At 34.7% G+C, this 20,564-nt stretch overlaps 2 protein-coding genes and 2 long non-coding RNA genes across 4 annotated transcripts in view; 1 reads left to right on the top strand and 3 right to left on the bottom strand.

Annotated features, from left to right (window-relative positions):
* The window catches only part of LOC126746349 (uncharacterized), a 29,038-nt gene extending 23,566 nt beyond the window's left edge, over window positions 1–5,472 (top strand). The window contains exon 4 of the long non-coding RNA XR_007663871.1: window positions 5,104–5,472. This is a non-coding gene — a long non-coding RNA (uncharacterized LOC126746349). The remainder of the gene's footprint in view (window positions 1–5,103) is intronic.
* Window positions 1–20,564, bottom strand: part of LOC126746343 (kinesin-like protein KIF23) — a 79,254-nt gene that overhangs the window by 38,048 nt on the left and 20,642 nt on the right. The window contains exon 3 of the mRNA XM_050454564.1: window positions 17,739–17,977. Coding sequence (XP_050310521.1) covers window positions 17,739–17,977 — 239 coding nt within the window. The remainder of the gene's footprint in view (window positions 1–17,738; window positions 17,978–20,564) is intronic.
* LOC126746345 (uncharacterized) lies at window positions 5,978–7,537 on the bottom strand. Its single transcript, XM_050454566.1, has 2 exons — window positions 6,548–7,537; window positions 5,978–6,491 (listed from the first exon to the last, which is right to left on the bottom strand). The coding sequence occupies exons 1-2, from the start codon at window positions 7,189–7,191 to the stop codon at window positions 6,062–6,064; spliced, it is 1,074 nt and encodes a 357-aa protein (XP_050310523.1). The 5' UTR covers window positions 7,192–7,537; the 3' UTR covers window positions 5,978–6,061.
* On the bottom strand, window positions 8,142–8,989 carry LOC126746348 (uncharacterized). Its single transcript, XR_007663870.1, has 3 exons — window positions 8,628–8,989; window positions 8,416–8,554; window positions 8,142–8,300 (listed from the first exon to the last, which is right to left on the bottom strand). It is a non-coding gene; the product is annotated as an uncharacterized LOC126746348 (long non-coding RNA).

Below are 20,564 nucleotides of genomic sequence, written 5' to 3'. Positions count from 1 at the left end.
AGAAAATTATTTAGCCAAATTAAGGCAAAATTAATGAAGATTATTCTGATATTTTCAAAATGGTACCTAATACTGGCTATTTTAGACGAAATTTAAATTTTTTGAAATTACTGTACAGTTACGCCCTCTTGTGGTAGTCTTAGAAACTTGTAAATATTTTCCAGCCATTTTTTTGGCCACTTTTCTTAAGAAATTTTTTTTTCAGCCCTGTGCGATGAATAGTTTCCGAGATACAGCCGGCGTCCTTTCTTATTTGGACACCCGGTACATATGAAGGGTAAGGGGAAAAAAGCAGGTAAGTCAATTTTTTTTGATATATTGGGAGTATTCAGTATAGAATTAGCGTAAGTATCTTTAGAAACAGTTAAACTGGATAAAAAGCAGGCTAGTCAGCCGATATACGGCTTCAAAGTTTTACTATAAGGGAAAAAAGCAAGTAAGTCAAGCGAAAAGAGGAAAAAACCAGGCAAGTCAGTAATTATTACGAAACGCCGCCGCCGCCATTGCCACCTGGCACGGTTCCTGCTACAGCATTATTAGTGTGTCAACAGCGTTTAAAGCCGTTAGATTGTTTTTCGTTTACTATTGTTTCATTAGTTTTGTATCATCTGTTTAGCTTTGTGTTTGTGACTATACCGTAATGTCAAGCTCGGACGAAAGTGATAAACTTCATAGTGAGCCAAAAAAAAAGAAGAAAACTAGTCGGATGTCTGATGTAAATAAAAAATTAAGACTTGCGACATATGAAGCTGGTCCCCCTTGCCATTGCAAACGATTTAAGTGTTATGATTCAATCTCTGAACATAACAGAAAAGAGATATTACGCTACTTTAACCAGTTACAATCCCACGATGAACAAAATATGTACCTGGCTGGACTAGTTACTGTAGGACACGTTGCACAGAGACGACCTCGAAAGGAAGAAGTTTTTAATATAGAGTTCGAGTCACCGACGAGGCGGGAAATAAGGTTGATATTACTGTATGTGCAAAGGCATTTTGCTCATTACATGGCATCAGCAAAAATAAGATTTACTATGTTCAGAAAAGTTTAAAATGAGTGGGTTGTGCACCTAAGGATAGAAAGGGTAAGCATTCTAAGGAACACAGACAGCTAAATAGGGTCACTGCAGCTCTGATGGTTCAGAACCATATTAAAAGTTTTAAAAGTCGCCAGAGTCATTATAGCCTTAAAGATTCAAGTAAAACTTATTTGCCAGAAAGTCTAAACATAAAGAAAATGTATAAACTATTCAAAGAATTACACCCTGCAGCAGTGGTATCTTACGATACTTACCGGATGATTTTCAACACGAAATTTAATATTTCTTTTGGGTATCCCCGCACGGACACTTGTGCAACTTGTGATGAATATACAGCAAAAGTTAAAGCTTTATCTGCGGAAACTGATAAACAACAAATTCAACAGCTAACAACAAACAATATTCTTCATAAAAAGAGGGCTATTTCGATTTCGCTAAAAATGTCTCCCTGCCGCAGATAGTTACCAACGATGTATATTATAAACGTCAACTTTCTATGTACTCCTTCAATGTCCACGTTCTTGCAACTAATGAGTCAATTTTTTACGTGTACGATGAAAGTGTTGCCAAAAAAGGACCGAACGAAGTGGCCTCATTCCTTTTTCATTTTATTATGAACTATTTGGATGACGAAGTTCAGGAATTGGAAATTTTCTGTGATTCTGCAGGAGCGCAGAACAAAAACTACACGATATTTAGATTCATTCACTACTTAATGAACAATCGCATCCATGGCCTCACAGACATTAAAATTACATTTCCTATACGTGGACACTCATACTTGGAGTGCGATAAAAATGTTGGTCTATGGAACATAAAAGCACCAATGGAAATACCAAAAGATTTCGAAGAAATGGTGAAATTATCATGATCGAAACCATCCCCTTTTACTGTGGTCAGTGTTACCAAAAGAATTGTATTGATTTGGAAGACAATGTTGCTATCAAAGTATGCCGCTAAATGCCCTTTTAAAAGCAGCCTATCAAAGTCATACAAGCATCTTCTAGCCATAGCCGCACGACGTACTTTGGAGAAATGCTGACAGGCATTATTAGAGCACCGCGGCATAGTCAACCATTGCCAAAGGGGTTGTTTGAGCTTCCCTCTCCAGCTTACAATGGTATGTTCTATTAAATATTATATTTTTTTACAAGCATCGCGTGGAAAAATATTACTTTTCAAACTAGCTAGATAAATAAACATTACTTAGTTTTAACAAAATCTTATTTTTTTAGGCCTCCTGCCAATTTCCAGAGCCAAATTCAACGATTTTGATTTTTTTTCAGGTCTGGATCAATCTGGATACAACCGACATCATGGAAACTAGCTTTTTACTTTCTCAGAACATAATACTGTAGTTATTTTTATAAACCGTCTTTTGATAAGCTCTCATACTGATTTTGTACCATTTTTAACATTAAATTGTGTTTTTCTCAGTTTCGTGAACAATTGACTTACCTGCTTTTTTCCCCTGACCCTTCATATAAAAAAAATTATGTAAATTAACATTTAGTAAAAAAATCTGTTACCTTTTTTTGTTTTTAGCAACGCCAGTTAAAGTAAATTAATTCAATTTTTTTTCTCAATAAAACTGGTTGTGTCTAAAAGTTTTTCATACAAAACTGTTTAGGGTCTTCACTGCTCGTAAAGATTCTTCAATAGATGGTGGATTAAATTCTTCTTCGTCCTCAGACCTGCCGTCTTCACCTTGATCTTGGTTATCCTCAATTGTAAGCACCGTCGCTGCAATTTGCTCGTCACCCAAAGTACTGTTTGTGTCTAAGTGACTATCAGAATCTATGAAATCAGTCCATAATTCATCAGTTAATTTAAAGTTTTCTTTAATTACAGCTAGAGGCACATTCTGTATCAAAGTCATTACTAATTCTTCTTGCCAACTCGGCTAAAGGAATGTTGTCTTCAGAGTCGGCAGTTTCTAGTGTCTGTTCTAGGAATCCGGCATGTTTAAAACAATTAATGATTGTTCGTTGTGATACCCTATTCCAGGCTTTGGAGATCATCGATATTGCGTCCAAAATATTAATGGAAGACTCCTTAGATAACTGGTAACAATTTTCAATAATATTCATTAACTGGAACTTTCTATAATGGACTTTTAAAGATCTTATAATACCTTGGTCAACTGGCTGGAGCACTGATGTGGTAATGGGTGGCAAGAATTGAAGATTAATATTGTTTAAATCTGACACTTTTGGTGCGCTGGGCAATTATCTACTAGAAGTAAGATATTCTTTTTTTTCTTCATTAGCCCAGAGTTCCAATCTCGCAAGATCTTAGTAAACAAGTCTGAAGTCATCCAGGCTTTTTTGTTAGACATGTAGGTAACAGGTAATGTCTTAACATTTTTAAAACAACGGGGTTTTTTGATTTTCCAACAACAATCAACTTACATTTTTCTGACCCAGACATATTGGCAGCAACAAAAAGAGTAATTCTCTCTTTGGACATTTTCCCTCCCTTGCACTTTTCGCCTTTAAATTTCAATGTCATGTCTGGAAGCATTTTGTAGAACAGACCTGTCTCATCTGCGTTAAAAATCTGGTCACTTATATACCCTTTTCCTATTTCAGGCCATACAGTTTTAAGCCAGTTTTCTGTCACTCCAGGGGGTACACTAGCAGATTCACCACTTATTTTTCCATAAACAATATTATGCCTTTTTCGAAAACGTTTTATCCAACTTTCTGTGCAGGTGTATTCCGGTCCTTTATTCAGTACCCTGCCGAAACGTTCCGCTTTTGCCTGTAGTATAGGACCACTAATTGCCGATCCTCTACTTCTTTCAACTTTAAACCAGTTAAATAATGCTTTATCTATATCTGGCATGACTGGATAACCTAAGTTTCTTCTTTGGTAGCAAAAACTCATTAAATGCATTTTTTATTGCATCCCGGTTCTTCCAAATTGTAGAAACACTTGAATGCGATAACTCGCTTGCAATAGCAATAGTGGATTCACCTTCCTCAAGTCTGCAAATTCTTAAGCCTTTTTCCTTAATGGACAAACCTTTTCTTTTTTTTTTAATTCATTTTAACACTACGTAATACGCTACGTCTATACGTATGCACAAAATCCCGGCACGAAATAAAAAGTACATAAACAAAGAAAAGCATTTATGAGATCGACAAACATGTATTTTGCCGGCCTCCGGTTCCGGTAATTCCCCCAAGAATAACTTATAGGTATTGGTTACACATACAAATGATTGCTGTGATTCTGCGTGAATCACACACGTTCGGTCGTTATATCCGGCCTTCCACATAAAAAGTACTAATTTTATCATTATTACTAAATTTTAATAATTTAAATTTATATTTTATATTTATATTCTTTTACATAAGGACGCTAAAAGCGACTTGGTCGCTATAACCAGCGTCGTTATAGGCAAACTTTTTTAGACTTGCGTTACATATAAACCCAACCAAACTTCCCAGATTTTGTCGTAATAAGCGACTTGTTTTTATAAGCGACGTCGCTATTCGCGACTTTTACTGTATTGCTATTAAAAAATGAATATGAATTTTTTAGGTGCCATATTGACAACATTCAATAAACAATCTCTTATTCTTCACGGCTTAAAGGAGGAACCTAATGATGACATTTCTGTGCTAAACATATTAAAAAATCAATTATCGGTAAATTTGCCAAAAAACGACATAAGTAGTTATTACCGCTTAAGTAAAAAGGATGCAAAACATTCCAGTAACCGGCCCAAGCCTCTAGTTATTAATTTTTGTCAACAATGGTCGCGCAACCTTGTGTATTTTAGCAAAAAGAAACTTAAAAATAGTCAATTTTTAGTATCGGAACTGCTAATTTCGGTTAATTTAGGCATTGTTAACATACTTTTATTAACTCGGGTTGTATCTATATATGTATGTAACGAAATTTTTTAGCTTAATTTTCACTGGTTTCTAAAAGTCTGATCAACTTGAAACTTTACACACATATCAAGAACCGATGACAATGCAATAATTTGATAACAGTTTCCCAGTATCCTTATTAGGACTGCCAGGATTAATCAATTCTTTTTTTTCTAGATCCTCTCTAGGAGAGTAACAGAGATAGAGCTAGCGCGCGATCTGCGCATGCCTGCACTCTCAGAGTTACTGTTACTGATTAGTCTACAACTTACTCTCTCAAACTTGCTTGGAACGCGGCTCTGCACAAAATGTCTTTTTGGTAGTTGCATTCTCACTGTAACGAAGTTTTATTTTATAGTAATAAGGGTAAGCCCAGGCAGTCTTTTATAAGACAACTTAGATAATTTTGCTCCGGTAACATTTTAACCTCTAAATTTATAATTTACATAACAAAAAGATACATTTTAAGCTTTACCTGTGAGTCATGAGGGGTTTATAATTGTAAACATACAGGGTGTCATTGAAATGGTGTAAAAAAATTCGGGGGGTGATAGTACTCCTAAAAATTTTAAAAAAAGTTCCTATAACTATAGGGCGGAAAATGCATATTAAGGGAGTTAGGGGCACTGAAAGGGTAAATTTAAAAAACGGTTTTTTGAAATTGTAGGCTTAAAAAACGAGATAAAATTTCGAAAAAAAATCCTCTGCCATAAATTTTGACCCAAAATCAAATGGTGATACTGAAAAATAATTTGGAAAATCGGAAAGGGTAGTTTTTGCAAGGGTAGGGGGTTAATTCGTGAATAACTTTTTTTAGGTTATTTTTTTCGCAACGTGGGTTCATTTTTTAAAAACTACATACTTTTTCCTACAAAAAAGGTACTCTTGTTGCACATCGCCCAGAACGATGGTTTTCGAGAAAATTGAAGGCAAAAAGTTTGCTCTGATGGGTTGCTAACTGGTTAAACAACATAAACCTATGAAAGTTATGGGGTTTCAAAAGTAAACACGTAGTTATTAAATAATTAATTGAAAAATCTAAATTTTATGATTTTTAAAACATCTTATTGCTTTAAAAAACGAAATAAACCAATTACCAAAATTCCTTATTAAAATAATGCATTTCTTAATTCATTCATAGTAAATGTTCAAAGTGACCACCATTCATTTCAATGCAGACATCTGCTCTTCTTCTCCATGATCTGCGTACCCTGTGGAATATCCCTGGGATTGTACGAATTTGATTGGAACAGTCGATAATGCGTTGACGTAGTTGCTCTTCAGTATTAATCGGCACTGAGTAAACCAAAGTTTTCAAGTGGTCCCAGAAGTAGAAATCTAATGGATTAAGATCTGGTGATCTTGCTGGCCAAGCTTGTGGACCACCACGTCCTATCCAACACCTCTCAAAAACTTGGTTTAAATGATTCCTCACCGCTAGCGGAAAATGAGCTGGTGCACCATCATGCATAAAATACGTGATCTGCCTCTGTGCTATGGGAACTTCCTCCAAAAGTGCTGGTAGATCATGTATTAGAAAATTAAGGTAACTTTGACCATTTAGCCTAAAATGTTTATTATTATAAATAACAAGCGACTTTTCAAAAGGTGTCAAATTAACCTCGGGGGTAGAAAAAATGGTCCAATAAGTCTATCGCCAAGAATTCCCGCCCAAACATTAACTGAGAATCGAATTTGGTGTCGACTTTCCACAACAGCATGAGGGTTCTCATCGGACCAGTGATGTGTATTATGGTAATTGAAAATTCCATTTCTTGTAAACCCAGCTTCATCCGTGCATAAAATATTTGCCAAAAAAAGGGGTTCTTGTACCTGTTTTCTTAATAACCAACGACAGAAGATGACTCGAGCGGGATAGTCTGCCGGAGCAAGAGCTTGTACCCTTTGGATGTGATACGGATGCAGGAGTTGAGTCTTAAGAGTCATCCACACAGAATGGCGACTCACGTTTTCCCGCGCTGCAATTCTCCTTACAGATATCCCCGGATCTTCCTCTACATGTGCTAAAATGCGCTCCTCAACATCAGGTGTACGTACCATCAAGTTCCGGCCACGGTCTTGGTTTCTATGTCCAAATGAACCTGTGTCTCTTAGGCGCTGATGAATTCTCGCAAATATCCGGTGAGAAGGTGCCCTGCGATTTGGATATTTTTGGACATACAAGCGCTTAGCCAAAAGACCGTTTCCGTTTGCTCTTCCATAAATAAAATGCATATCTGCCAGTTCACACACAGGGTATTCCATAATTTGTGAAATTTTACGTTTACGCACACTTCAACAACAATCAACTGACAAAAATATTTATGAACCAGAACATTTCTTTTGCGTACATGCAAAATAAATAAAGTGATAAGACCGCATACCTTCAATAGCTACGTTTACCCCGCGAGTACCAAATATTCAGTACGCGGACTAAAACCTCTACATTATTCTCAAACCTATTAAGTCACAATTTGGAATAATTTACGTGTAAACTTGTCAACTCGCGCACGTTGAGTTTGAGAATAGGGGATTGGGTCCGCGTATTGAATATTTGGTACTCGCGGTGTAAACTAGGCTAATGAATCAAATAAGTATGCATTTAATAAGGAATTTTGGTAATTGGTTTATTTCGTTTTTTTAAAGCAATACGATGTTTTAAAAATCATGAAATCTAGATTTTTCAATTAATTATTTAATAACTACTTGTTTACTTTTGAAACCCCATAACTTTCATAAGTTTATGTTGTTTAACCAGTTAGCAGCCCATCAGAGCAAACTTTTTGCCTTCAATTTTCTCGAAAACTATCGTTCTGGGCGATGTGCAACAAGAGTACCTTTTTTGTAGGAAAAAGTATGTAGTTTTTAAAAAATGAACCCACGTTGCGAAGAAAATAACCTAAAAAAAGTTATTCACGAATTAACCCCCTACCCTTGCAAAAACTACCCTTTCCGATTTTCCAAATTATTTTTCAGTATCACCATTTGATTTTGGGTCAAAATTTATGGCAGAGGATTTTTTTTCGAAATTTTATCTCGTTTTTTAAGCCTACAATTTCAAAAAACCGTTTTTTAAATTTACCCTTTCAGTGCCCCTAACTCCCTTAATATGCATTTTCCACCCTATAGTTATAGGAACTTTTTTTAAAATTTTTAGGAGTACTATGCCCCCCCGAATTTTTTTACACCATTTCAATGACACCCTGTATATAAAGAAACCAACTTAAAGAGGTTTCTAGCTTGATAGTATCCTGGAAAGGTTTGATTTCTTATAGGTTATGCCTAGTTCTCCGTTGACTATGTTGTAGTCTCTGGCCTTATTGTTTTCAGCCCTGGTTATTCTTAGGATAATAAAGAACCACAAATGCCTAAAACTGAGAGGGTTTTCATCACTATGCTTTCAGTTTTCCGGTTATTTACATGAAATTTTCCTTTCATGCTGTTGCATTGTTTACATGTTCTATTTTGCAAGTTTCAAGGTTTACCTACCTTGGGAAGCCCTGTTAAATGAAGGGGCATGCCCGGTATGGCAAAATATAATATAAATCATGATTTAGTTTCCCGCGGTTTTCCTGAAAAGCCGGTTTTCTGGTACACATGTGGCCAGCTTTTGTCCCGCTGTTTTCACCTAGAAATACCCGGTTTTGAGAGCTGAAACGAAGTTTGTTTACCATATAGGGTCATAGCCTATAAATCCGTACCGTTTTCACGAGGAAAAACTCTATTTTCATTAAGTTTTCCCAATTGCATTTTTATTCAACGATTGGTTCCGAGGATGTTCGTGAGTCGTCGGCACCCAAATTCCTGCGATGGGTATAAAAAGGTTCCAGGTCCACCAAGGATTCACATTCGTCGCAGTAAGGTCGTACCATACCTTTCGAGCGAAGTACCAGTAATTTTTCCATATTTCAATACCGTTAAATTTTCAATATTTACGTTTAAATTTGTCTTGACGTTGACAGTGTGAATTGGGTTAGGTAAGAGCCACCTGTTGACAGTTGACCGGCCGCTTCCAAGTTCGCGTATTAAGATCTTTATCGAATCCGTTGCTATTGATATCGTTCCGTCCCGTTCCGTTTTATTTAATTTTAAAACTGTGGTTTGGACACTATCTTTCTTCGTGTTTTGTAGGGCAAGCCACAGTCGCGAATATTATTAACTGGTGCCTGGACACTATCTTTCTTCGTGTTTTGTAGGGCAGGTAGTAAGCGGGTTATATTAATGAAATTATCGTAAAATTATCCGCGTTACGGTATTTTAGTTACCATTTTTACAAGCTTGGAAGACGGTGGTATTTTATGTTTCCGCTGTGAGTTTTTATCTGTGATTAATTATTAGAATATTCATATTGATTCCGTTCCGCTATATGAACTTTTAAAACTGTGGTTTGGACACTATCTTTCTTCGTGTTTTGTAGGGCAAGCCACAGTCGCGAATATTAGTAACTGGTGCCTGGACACTATCTTTCTTCGTGTTTTGTAGGGCAGGTAGTAAACGGGTGATTAAACCAACGTTTCATTAATTCCGTTCGCGAAAAGTTATGTTCTTGTTTGCAACCAGAGAAACACTCACTGCGGATTTATTTTGTATTTAATTGATAATTTTTATTGTTGACTTTTTATTTTCTGCTCTGTCCGCGGCCGTACCGTTCCGTTTAATTGTTTGATTGATGAAAACTACTGCTTGGACACTATCTTTCTTCGTGTTTTGTAGGGTAGGCAGTAGCCGCGTTTATTAATTATTACTTGGCTTCTCAAAATGGTGAGAGACAAGTAATAACCGAGTCCGTGATGTCATAATTACTATCCGTATAACAACAGAGCAGAGGTAAATGTTGACCGATTGATCGGGATTGCTTCGCTTGATTGGTGTTGAGTTTCCGGCTTTGCTTAACGAATGTCATCCGTAACCGCTTGTACAAAACATCATAACACCCCGTCCCTTAAATCATACTATTTTGCGTTATTAATAGAGTGCTGAATTTTCCGGTACATTTTCCCAAATAACTGCCTGTGCTTAATCATAGAAATTGGTAATGGGGATTGTTAGATTTTAAGGACACTTTTATTAATTTAGTTTTAAGCAACCAAATCTGTTACTTATTAGTATTTGTAATGATAAAGATTAAGAGCAATAAGATCTCATTATAACCGGACAGTCTACTTTCAATCTTTACCTGGTTTCTCCACTGTCTAAAGGCTTACCCGAGAGGCTAGAGGGGACTCTAAGCTCCTTTAATTACTTAGAGTGGCGCCCGAGGCATTTTGTGGACTTTTTCTCCTATAACTGTAAAGATATAGTGAGGGTTGACGGATACCCTGCGACGTCAAAGGTTAGAGGGTGGACATACGGCAAGTACGTAAGTATCCCCCGCTACATCACCTTGTTTATTCCTTACACATGCGTAGGTACTAATAAATTTCATAAACGCAGGTTACTCTAATTAATATTCATATAAGATGTAATATGATAACCGTGATTTAGAAAGGCTTCTTATTAATTACTGCAACAAAATAATCAGAACATAAATTTTGAAATTATTTTACGGAACAAAATTTGACAAGTAAATAAGGAATTTATCGTGATCAAAATATTTTAATTCATAAAGTTTTTTAATTCATATTGATTAAAGTACAATAAGCGAATATAAATCAAATAAATAATAGTTAACGCTTTTTTACACTGATTTGAATTATTCTGTTAATAACTTTAAAATGTTATTATGATTTTTATTCAAGGTAATTAATTATGATTGATTGTCCGATTATCTACCACTGTAATAAAAACTCTTTGTAATTAAAAATTATTTTCCTACTTTTTAGTTCGATTAACAATAAAAGCGTGTTCTTTATTTAGTAGACAATAATAAAATGCAAGAAGCGATTTGTATAACGTGTATATATTTTTCTACTAGCAAAGAGGTTTCGGTTAACAAGTAACCATCATCAGTGCTACGACTCAAAATAAATAATAAAAAACAAAAAACTCTCTTCCTAAAGGGATCAAAACATAAAATATCATGACAAAACTTATTTTAAATAAACAAATTTAGACAAACGTACATCAAAATTTAAAAATTAACAATATTTATACAATTTAAAAGTTCAAACAAAAAAGTTAATAAAATTGTTATTTATTGTTATTTATTTCATACAGTATTGCCCCCATACAAAAGTTGATCCATGTGTTTTTGTTTATATTTATTTTTACTCTCATAGTTCGGTGTATACATTTTCATTATATTAATTACTTTTTGTTAAGTATAGATGTATGTATGGTTGAGTAGAATAGCATTTGTTAGCTAGACTTTGCCATCCATGCACTCTTAGGCGTATTTAATGGTTATTATGAATGTATTTTGTTTCATCTAATAAAAGGCCTTATTTATTTTACTTTAATGTAAAAAATATTAAATGTTTTTCCCTAAATTTCCGAATTTTCCTTATGACTCAATTAACATTGTGAAAAAAATTAAAATCTATACTATTGAGCTTATTTGAACCAGGAAATTTTGCATGCAAATCGGATACCATAACAACTAAACCAGTTTTTAATAGTATTTTTTTTAAACATAATGATTCGAGCAAATTATATAAGAGCTTGATTACGCTACAGACGCTAACGTGTGTAATTATCTCGTCCACAATGAAATTAAAGTAAATTTTGTGTCTTTGATAAAAACTAACTCTACGCTCGACTAACAAGTAAGTTTTGCAAGATCCTCTGGTTCTTCATTTATGTTAGTAAAGTATTAAAAAGGTATAAACTTGGATCAATATTTAAATTACGTAGTTTTTTGGTATAAAGTGGTATTTTGTGGATAAATTGGTCAATAAAATTGCTGAAGAAAAATACAGGGTATTAGTAAATAAGTGCGACAAACTTCAGACGGTGATTCTGCATGGAAAAATAATGACATAGTTTGCTATATAAACGTATGTCCGCAAATGTTAAAGTTTTTCTTAAAAATTGACGATTTATTTATTGCTCTGAAACTGGTCGAGATATGCAAATGCAATTTGGAGGGTTTTATCGCGCATTTTTTGGCATAAATTAAGAATTTTTCTTTTATCGAAAAAAATGGAAAATTTTACAAGTGCGGAACTGTCAGATATGCATTTTATCTGTGGCCGAAATAATGGAAATGGTCCGCAAGCTCGAAGATTATATGCTGAGTTGTATTCAGGACGTAGAGTACTCCATCACACAATATTTGCTCGTCTTCACCAACGTTTGCGTGAAAATGGTACGTTTAAGAAACAAACGGCTGACTGCGGGCGCCTTCGACAAGTACGAACGGTGCAACTAGAAGCAGTTTTAGAGTTCAAGAAGAAGCAGTTCTAGAGTTAATTGCGAAGTCACCTGAAACAAGTACTCGAAAAATTGCCAACATATTGAATGTAAGCAACTTCACTGTATTTGAAATTCTTAAAGAAAATCATTTGTATCCATTTCATATTCAATGTGTGCAAGCTCTGCTACCTAGAGACTTTTTTCCGCGTCTATTTTTTTTGCCAATGGATTCTTCATCAAAAATAACATTTACAATGTGACAGCGATATGGATTTAGACCCTCTAGAATATTTTCTGATTTAGAGGAAGAAGACAACCCTACGTTTAGGTTTTAGTCCAGGTCATTACATTTACGACTTACGTCAATATGAAAACTGAAACTGGGACGAATATATGCTTGCTTGTTCTTAATGAAGAAATATGGTAAAAAGCACCAACTTTCTAGTCTAGGTCTGCGAATTAATGAATATCTCGAATCTTTTGAAAAAACTAAATTCAGTCTGCTATGGAGTACAAATCGTAGGTAGGTACATGAGAGAAAGCACGCAAAAAATAATGTATTTTAAAAAATTTTTTGGAGAGACATTCTTGGGGTTAAAAGCATATTTGTAGCTCAGAAAAAAAAATAAAAGGACTATTATAGGAAAAGTTGTAGAGAAATTTATAGAAATGAGGGCACTTCAGCTCTATATGATTTTCTTTTTTAATCACAGATTTTGAATGACGAATGTTACATACATACAGGGTGTCCCAAAAGTAGACGTCCAAACACAAGGAGGCGATAGAGGAGGTCATTTGCATGCAAAACAACCGTATATATTATTATCCAATTGTTAATGGTTTAAAAGTTATTGCCGTATTTGTGTTTTTTGACCATAGAGTATTGATAAATTTGCATCAGTGTTACCTGGAAGGCAATATTCCTGGTCAGCCACGGAAGGTAGGTAGGATATCGCAACAGAGAATCCAACAACAAGTGTTTGTCGAATATCAAAACCTTCGGGATTTCAGGACAAATCCACAGTTCGAAATTTCAAGGGAATCTGTTATATCCTTATAATGTGCAACGTGTTCAAGCACTTCTGTCCACTGACTATGAAAATAAGATACAGCTTTGTCGGGAAATACTGGAACGTAATAGACAATACTTTCAATTTTTTTTTAAGATTTTGTGGAATGGTGAACGCAGTTTTAAAAGAATGGAGATATTTACATTATTGGGACTATGTTGATCCTAAAATGGTGAGAAATGATCATTTTCAGCATCGGTTTTTACTCAGTCTGTGGGCGAGGATCATTCAAGGCAAATTAATTGGACAATTTGAGGTACCAGGAAGACTTAACAGCAAGGGTCATTTACATTTCCTGCAACATAACTTAAACGATTTACTTGAAGAGGTATCTCTAACAACACGTCAGGACATGTGGCTGCAACACAATGGAGCTCCTCCTCACTCTGCCCGAATCGTAAGTGAATATCTCGATACTACTTTTAATAATCGATGGATTGGAAGGGGAGGAACCATTCAATGGCCGCCGCGCTCACCTGACCTGAACCTCATAGACTTTTTTCTACAGGTATATTTCAAAGAACTTGTTTTAGCAACTAGCTTGTCAGCGTTAATAATGTATATGATAAAATAAAACATATTGAGAATTTTTTTTTCTTACTTCTGAAAAAAATAGTTACACATCCAAATCATATTTATGAAACGGTGCACTTTTTAAGGACACATTCGCACCAAATAAATTATGATATTCTTGCTAAAAATTTTGTAAATGATGCGTGAAGCGATTTTTATAAAAATCAGAAAAACGATAATAACTTTTAAACCATCAAGAATCGGATAATAATATATCCGGTTGTTATGATTGCAAATGACGGTAGAGGACGTCTCCTTTTGTTTGTATGTCCTCTTTCGGGCCAACCCATATAGCATAAGAACGGTAAATGTTAACTACACAATACACCCTCTAGCTATGACAGAAAAAAGTCCGTATTACATATTATGTCTTCGTTTATACAATAATTGACCAGTCAATATTCAATCCACCTCAGACAAAAAAATTCTTTAAAATCACGGTGAAACCGCTTTTAATAGAATTAGAACCATATTGTTATAGAACCATATTATTATTATTAGAACAATATTACTATTTTGACATGGAATTGTAAAGTATTTATTTGTCTACTTTTAACGCTATTTGTATAAGTCATTGTTGCGGAGCGCTCTTGAGTATTTTGGCCATTTTGCATATTATCGAAAGCCAAGAGAAATGGCTTAAATTTTCCTCTGAAGAGAAATACGACATTCGAATCCGTAATGTACAGAGGATTACAAAAATCAATACAAATATTTGAGAGGCAATTCCTGCCTTCCTATTTGCTAATAACGCTCCAAAGACTATTGACACTAGTTAAAAATTATCAGCGACATAGCGTATTTTTGAATCTTTAAACAAATAATTTAATTTGGTCTTCAGTAAAATATTTAGGTATGAGGTTTTTACGCTATTTAGTTTTGCTATTGTCTTGCAAAATGCGGCCATTTTTTCCGCAAGTGAACATGTCGATTCTTATTTACGGAGAGTGTAGACAAAATTGTCGTGAAGCAGAAATGGTTTATCAAGATCGTTTTTCTAATCGTCCTACACCCTCATATAAGTCATTTTCAAGAGTGGATTAAAAAATGCGCACAGGATCATTTACAAATTTAAAACTTTCCCATCATCAAATGGCAAGAAATGAGGAAAATATTATATCTGTGTTGGCTTGTTATATGTATGTTGCAGTAAATCCACATGTCTCCATTTGCACTATAGCAAAAGAATGTAATATTGCAAGAAGTACCATTTAGCGAATTTTTCAAGAACACCAACATCGCTCTTTTAAAATCCAACTAGTACAAGGACTTCGCCCTATTAAGTTCAGAGACTTCAGTGTAAAAGTAATTATTATATCATTCGCTATTTCAACGATCAGCATCATCCCTCATATCTTCAATACCCATTTTGCAACAAATCTGGCCGCCGCATTGGGAGAGTATTTAGTGGGAACAATTTGAATTTACTTTCTCAATCCATTTCGTCTGTTAACTGGAATACAATTAAGTAAATTACATTTTCTTCCTTTTATTATACTTTGCCTGAAAATAAATATCTGCTTTCCCTTGGTTAGACTTAAATCCAAGAGACGAAAACCATGGATCACTGCGGGACTAAAAACATCTGCCCAAAATTTGCGATGCTTAGCAAGACTTCGCAAATCTATTGACAATCAATTCATCAGGTCTTATTTTCAGGATTATTGGAAAATGTATAGGCGTCTAATAAAAGTCCGAAAGGAACTGTACTACAATGAGCGCTTAGACTCGTCCAGTAACAGACAGAAGGAAAGTTGGTCAATCATTAACGAATGTAGGCAGTCTTCTCGTCTGCGGTTGGTTGAATCGGACTTGTGGCCCGATGATTTCAATGACGATTTTTCTAATATTGCTGAGAAGTTACTGGAAGCAGTTCCCAGTGACGACGATCCATTGCAGTATCTTAATTGAAATGCTATCAACCGATCATTCTTCTTCCACCCTGTAGATGCCACCGAGGTCCTTGAAACAATTCAGTGCTTGAAGAATTATAGTTCTTCGGGTTCCAATGGTATCTCTTCTCGTCTGTTGTCACTTCTGCCTGCGAGCGCTTTAGGTGCTTTGGTTTGGGCAACCAATCAGTCATTGTTTCAGGGCGAGTTCTCATCCTGTTTAAAGGAAGCTATGATTATCCCTCTTCATAAAGGTGGTAGCTTGGATGGACCCTCTAATTTCCGTCCCATATCAATTTTGTCTACCCTCTCCAAGGTTCTTGAGCGGCTTGCAAGGAAGAGAATTGTCTCTTTTTTGACCAAATACAATGTGCTGTCTCCCAATCAGTATGGATTTCAGTGATCTAAGGGCACGTAGGATGCCATTTTCAGATTCTTGGAGAGTGTGTATCTATCTATGAACTCCGAGGAGGCTGCAGCAGCGGTGTTCTCTCATCTGTCCAAGGCCTTCGATTGTGTGGATAATGTAATACTGCTGTCAAAGCTTGGTTTTTATGGATTTAGGGTTGTGGCTTTGGGGTGGTTGAAGTCATACCTGTCTGGTTGCATCTGGATTTTCGTCAGGGATAGCACATCTTCAATGTGGTGTACCTCAAGGGTCAGTGTTAGGTCCTATTTTGTTTTCATTATACGTTAATGACTTAAGGTCTCTATCACTGCATGGTCTAGTAGTTCAGTTTGCTGATGATACTATAATTCTGTGACATAACAAAGATCAAAAAGTAGTCAGATCTCTCATAGTAGAGGACCTTTGTAAAATTAAAGAGTGGTGCATCTGCAATCAGCTTGTATTCAATGTTGATAAGACTTTTGTTCTAGGCTTTAAGTGTAATGTAAAGGGTTTTTTGTTTGATGAGCAGAGCCCACTACATGGTGGGGATTATTGTCGATTTCTCGGCATCTTCATTGATGAGAGTTTATGGTTTGACAACCATGTTTTAGGCCTCGCTGCTAAACTTTCTTCTGGTTGTTTTGCAGTCAGGGTTACCAGGCATGGGTTGGGGGGGTTGTTTGCTCATTCAGTGTATTTCGCCTTAATAGACTCTCATATCCGTTATGGGTTGCCATTTGGGGGCTTGTGCTCCAAGGAACTCCTTAACATCATTTTTACTATTCAGAAAAAAGCATTAAGGGATCTGTGTGGTGTTGGTCTAAGAGTCTCTTGTAAACCTCTTTTTGTAGCTGAAAGAATTTTAACATTTTTTTCACTCTTTATATTGGAAAATGCAACACTCATACATAAGTCCGTTAGTCCACCGTCCTGCACCAGTCATAATACTCGTCAGGTAAACGACTTATCTCTTCCAATGCCCACCTCCTCACTTACGAGAAACTCTCTTATATTTATTAGTCTTAAAATATTTAATCATGTTCCTTTTTCGATTAGGACTGTTACAGACCTTAAAAAGTTTAGGAGAGAACTAAAGAAATTAATCTTACCAAAAGCTTACTACAGCATTGAAGAGTATTTACACATCTCGTGAGAGTATTTAAAATTATATATTTATGTTGGTTCTTAACTTTTCTTTTCCTCTTTTTTAGTTTTTTTTTGATTATATAAAATATGCTTCTATGTACAATCAAAATCGATTCTGTATCCTGTTTTTATCCTGTATCCTGTATAACCAAATAACTACTAGTATTATAAATTCTAAGATTAGGAAGCTTTTAGCACAAGTTTGTAAACTTAGCCAATAAAATATATTTTGACTTTGACTTTGGTCTCAATAAAAAATCCATACACACATACAAAAGTCTGATATTCTTATAATATGATAATTCCTCAATTCAAGCAACTCTTAGATGACTATACCAAGTCATCTAAGAGTTCAGAAAATCAGTCGTCACCTTCATCTCAGAAAATAGCAGATCAAAATCAACATCACAGAAATAAAATAATAATAATAATAATAATAAATATTACCTGTTAGTTCTTTCTGATCCTGCCAAATCAACCAAACTCAATTGACCGACTTTAATATAATTTTCAGATGGTACAGCAGGTTGTCCCTCACTATTTATTGTAGACTGCTCCAACTGAACGACTCTTATATTAAAGATAGAGTGACTTCGACTTGATCCTGAATTTAAAGCGGTTGCCGCTACTTTTTTTCGAAACTGACCAGCATTAAAAGCGTCGAAAGCTTCTTGTGCACTTTTAACCTAAAAGTGGTAGTAAATCTTGCAATAGATCTATAAATTAAATAACAAATGGGCATCTTTAACTTTAAAAAAATCCAATTTAAGTGATTTCTCTTTTTTTTTAAAGACCAAAACATAGTCACGTTTAATTAAGTAGAATATTACAATAGTTACTATTTCATAAATGCCACGCAATTACACAATTCGTTAAAAAAAATGATAATATATAAGTATAATACACAGGGTGTCCCGAAAGTAATGGGACATAGAACAACAGTAGATTCCTTACGTCAAAATATGTTCTTGAGGTCAACTTGCCTTATGAATGCCAGGGTGTTTTTTAAATCCCTTAACTTTTTTGCAGCTCCGTATATTGGTTTGAAAAGTAACAAAATAATTTCCTTTTTTAATATTACATAAAAAAATGTATACCTTGTAAGTATGTAGAGTCGCTAGGAGCAATCATTTTCGAAATAATTGCACTTGTAGGTTTTCATAATATGTGAATTATTTAAATTTACTAGATTTTTAGCAAAGCAATCCTAAATAAAATAAAATTAATATCTAACATTATTGATATTTATGTAAAAATAGAATAGTTACTAAATAAAAAAAAATATTACGACTTTTTAATTTTAGTTAATTCTTATATCATAACCAAAGTAAATGATATTTATTTATTTTTTTTATATTTTATTTTCAAACAAACATACCAAAAACAATAATAAACAAAGAAACATACAAATAACGCTACTATAACAACTGTTCAAAATGCCGTATATTAACTTCAATGCATTTTGAAATACGTTTAACAAATTACTGCCGTATTTTAAAAAGAAGATCCTCATTATTTTTTAACATGTTTACAGAATTTACAAATTTTACATTTAGCTCTTTTAGATTATTTATAGGACTATCATAAACAATTGATTTCAAATATCCCCAAATACAGAAATCCATGAGATTTAAGTCTGGACTACGCGCAGGCCAAAGCAAAGGTCCTCCACGGCCAATCTATCGTTCGGGATATTGTTCGTCAATTTCGAGAACGATCTCCCAATCCGAAAAACTTAAGTTTAGAAATTAGTAAATCGTGGTCTAATGCTCTAGCAAAATCAAGCAATATTAAAATAGTAGCCATTCCGCTATCCAGACCCTTGATTATAAGATCCGTAACATGAAGTAATATTGTGGCTGTTCCATATACTGGTATGAAATCCAGACTGATTGCTAGGCAAGAACCCATACTCATTTACATACGCAAACAATTGATTGTAAATAACCCTTTCCAAAATTTTATTAATCACAGATAATAAACTAATTGGTCTTAAGTCTTTTGGATTTCTTGGAGAATTAACTTTGGGAATTGGACATATTACGGCTGTCTTCCAGGCTATAGGGAAGTATCTTCTTTCGAGGCAAACATTAGCGATATCAGTGATATGATTTAACAAAAGCGGAATAGTTAGTTTTAACATAGTCAATGTAATTCCGTCTGCTCCAGCAGCGTTTGATTTTAGCTTGCTTATAATAAACCTAACCTCTTGTAGTGATAACGGGAGGTTTAATTATATTTTATGAAAACGACTTGTTTCTCTCATTTCTAAAATAGGTCTATATTTTAATTTAATAATTTTGTACAAATAATCCAAAATTGCTTAGCTAAACTATTACACATAAAACAATTATTAATAAACATATTTTTACATTATTTGACATACTTCTGCAAATGAACTGGCATAAACCCTGACTAATATATATGTAATTATAGTAACTTAAAATATTACGTATGTAGGTACCTACTATATGCTAAAATATACAATAATCTGATAAACTTAATTCTAAATAATATTATATAATTTAAAGCCTCTATTATTATAGTACAGATGGAAGACGAAAATCAAACCCTGCCTCACTGAATCTATTGGAATGAAAATATTCGATAAGTTCCCTATAGGCCGAAATGTTAGAAAATGCTGTAAGAAAATAATTACTGATATCATTTGCGTCCCTGAAATTATCCGGTAATTGCGGTTTTGATTTTGACTGAATGCCAGCTATTTTCAAGCACTTCCAGATACTAGTCGCATCTTGGGAATTGATAAATTTAAGATGGGCTGATTTATTTCTTCTTGCAGATGTCAACGCAAAATTCCTTAACCTTTTACAATTATTTCAGTAATTGCGTACCTGTCGAGAAAAATGCGCTGGCGTCCTATCTTGCATAAAATACATGTTCTGCCTAACATTTAATGGTAAATCTTCTAAAAGACCTCCAAGTTCATTTCGTAAGAAATTTAAGTACGAGTCTCCGTTCAAATTAGGTGGTAGTTCATGGAGGCCTGTTAATGGCTTCCAATAATACCACACAAAACTGAATGGGGTTTTCAGTATCCCACATATAAGCATTTCTAAACTTAAATACGTTGCGTCTAGTAAATGTAGCCTCGTCTGTGAATAACACTCTGCTAATAAGCATTGGATCTGCCTTTTGCATATTTTTAAACTGACGACAAAACTGCATTCTAGCTGGCAAATCTGGTGGGATCAAACACTGAACTAGTGTAAAGTGGAATGGATAGAGGCCTTCTTTCTGAAGTACTTTACC

The sequence above is a fragment of the Anthonomus grandis genome, chromosome 17 (assembly GCF_022605725.1).
Source record: "Anthonomus grandis grandis chromosome 17, icAntGran1.3, whole genome shotgun sequence".
NCBI lineage: Eukaryota > Metazoa > Arthropoda > Insecta > Coleoptera > Curculionidae > Anthonomus > Anthonomus grandis.
This window is presented reverse-complemented; position numbering and strand designations above follow the sequence as displayed.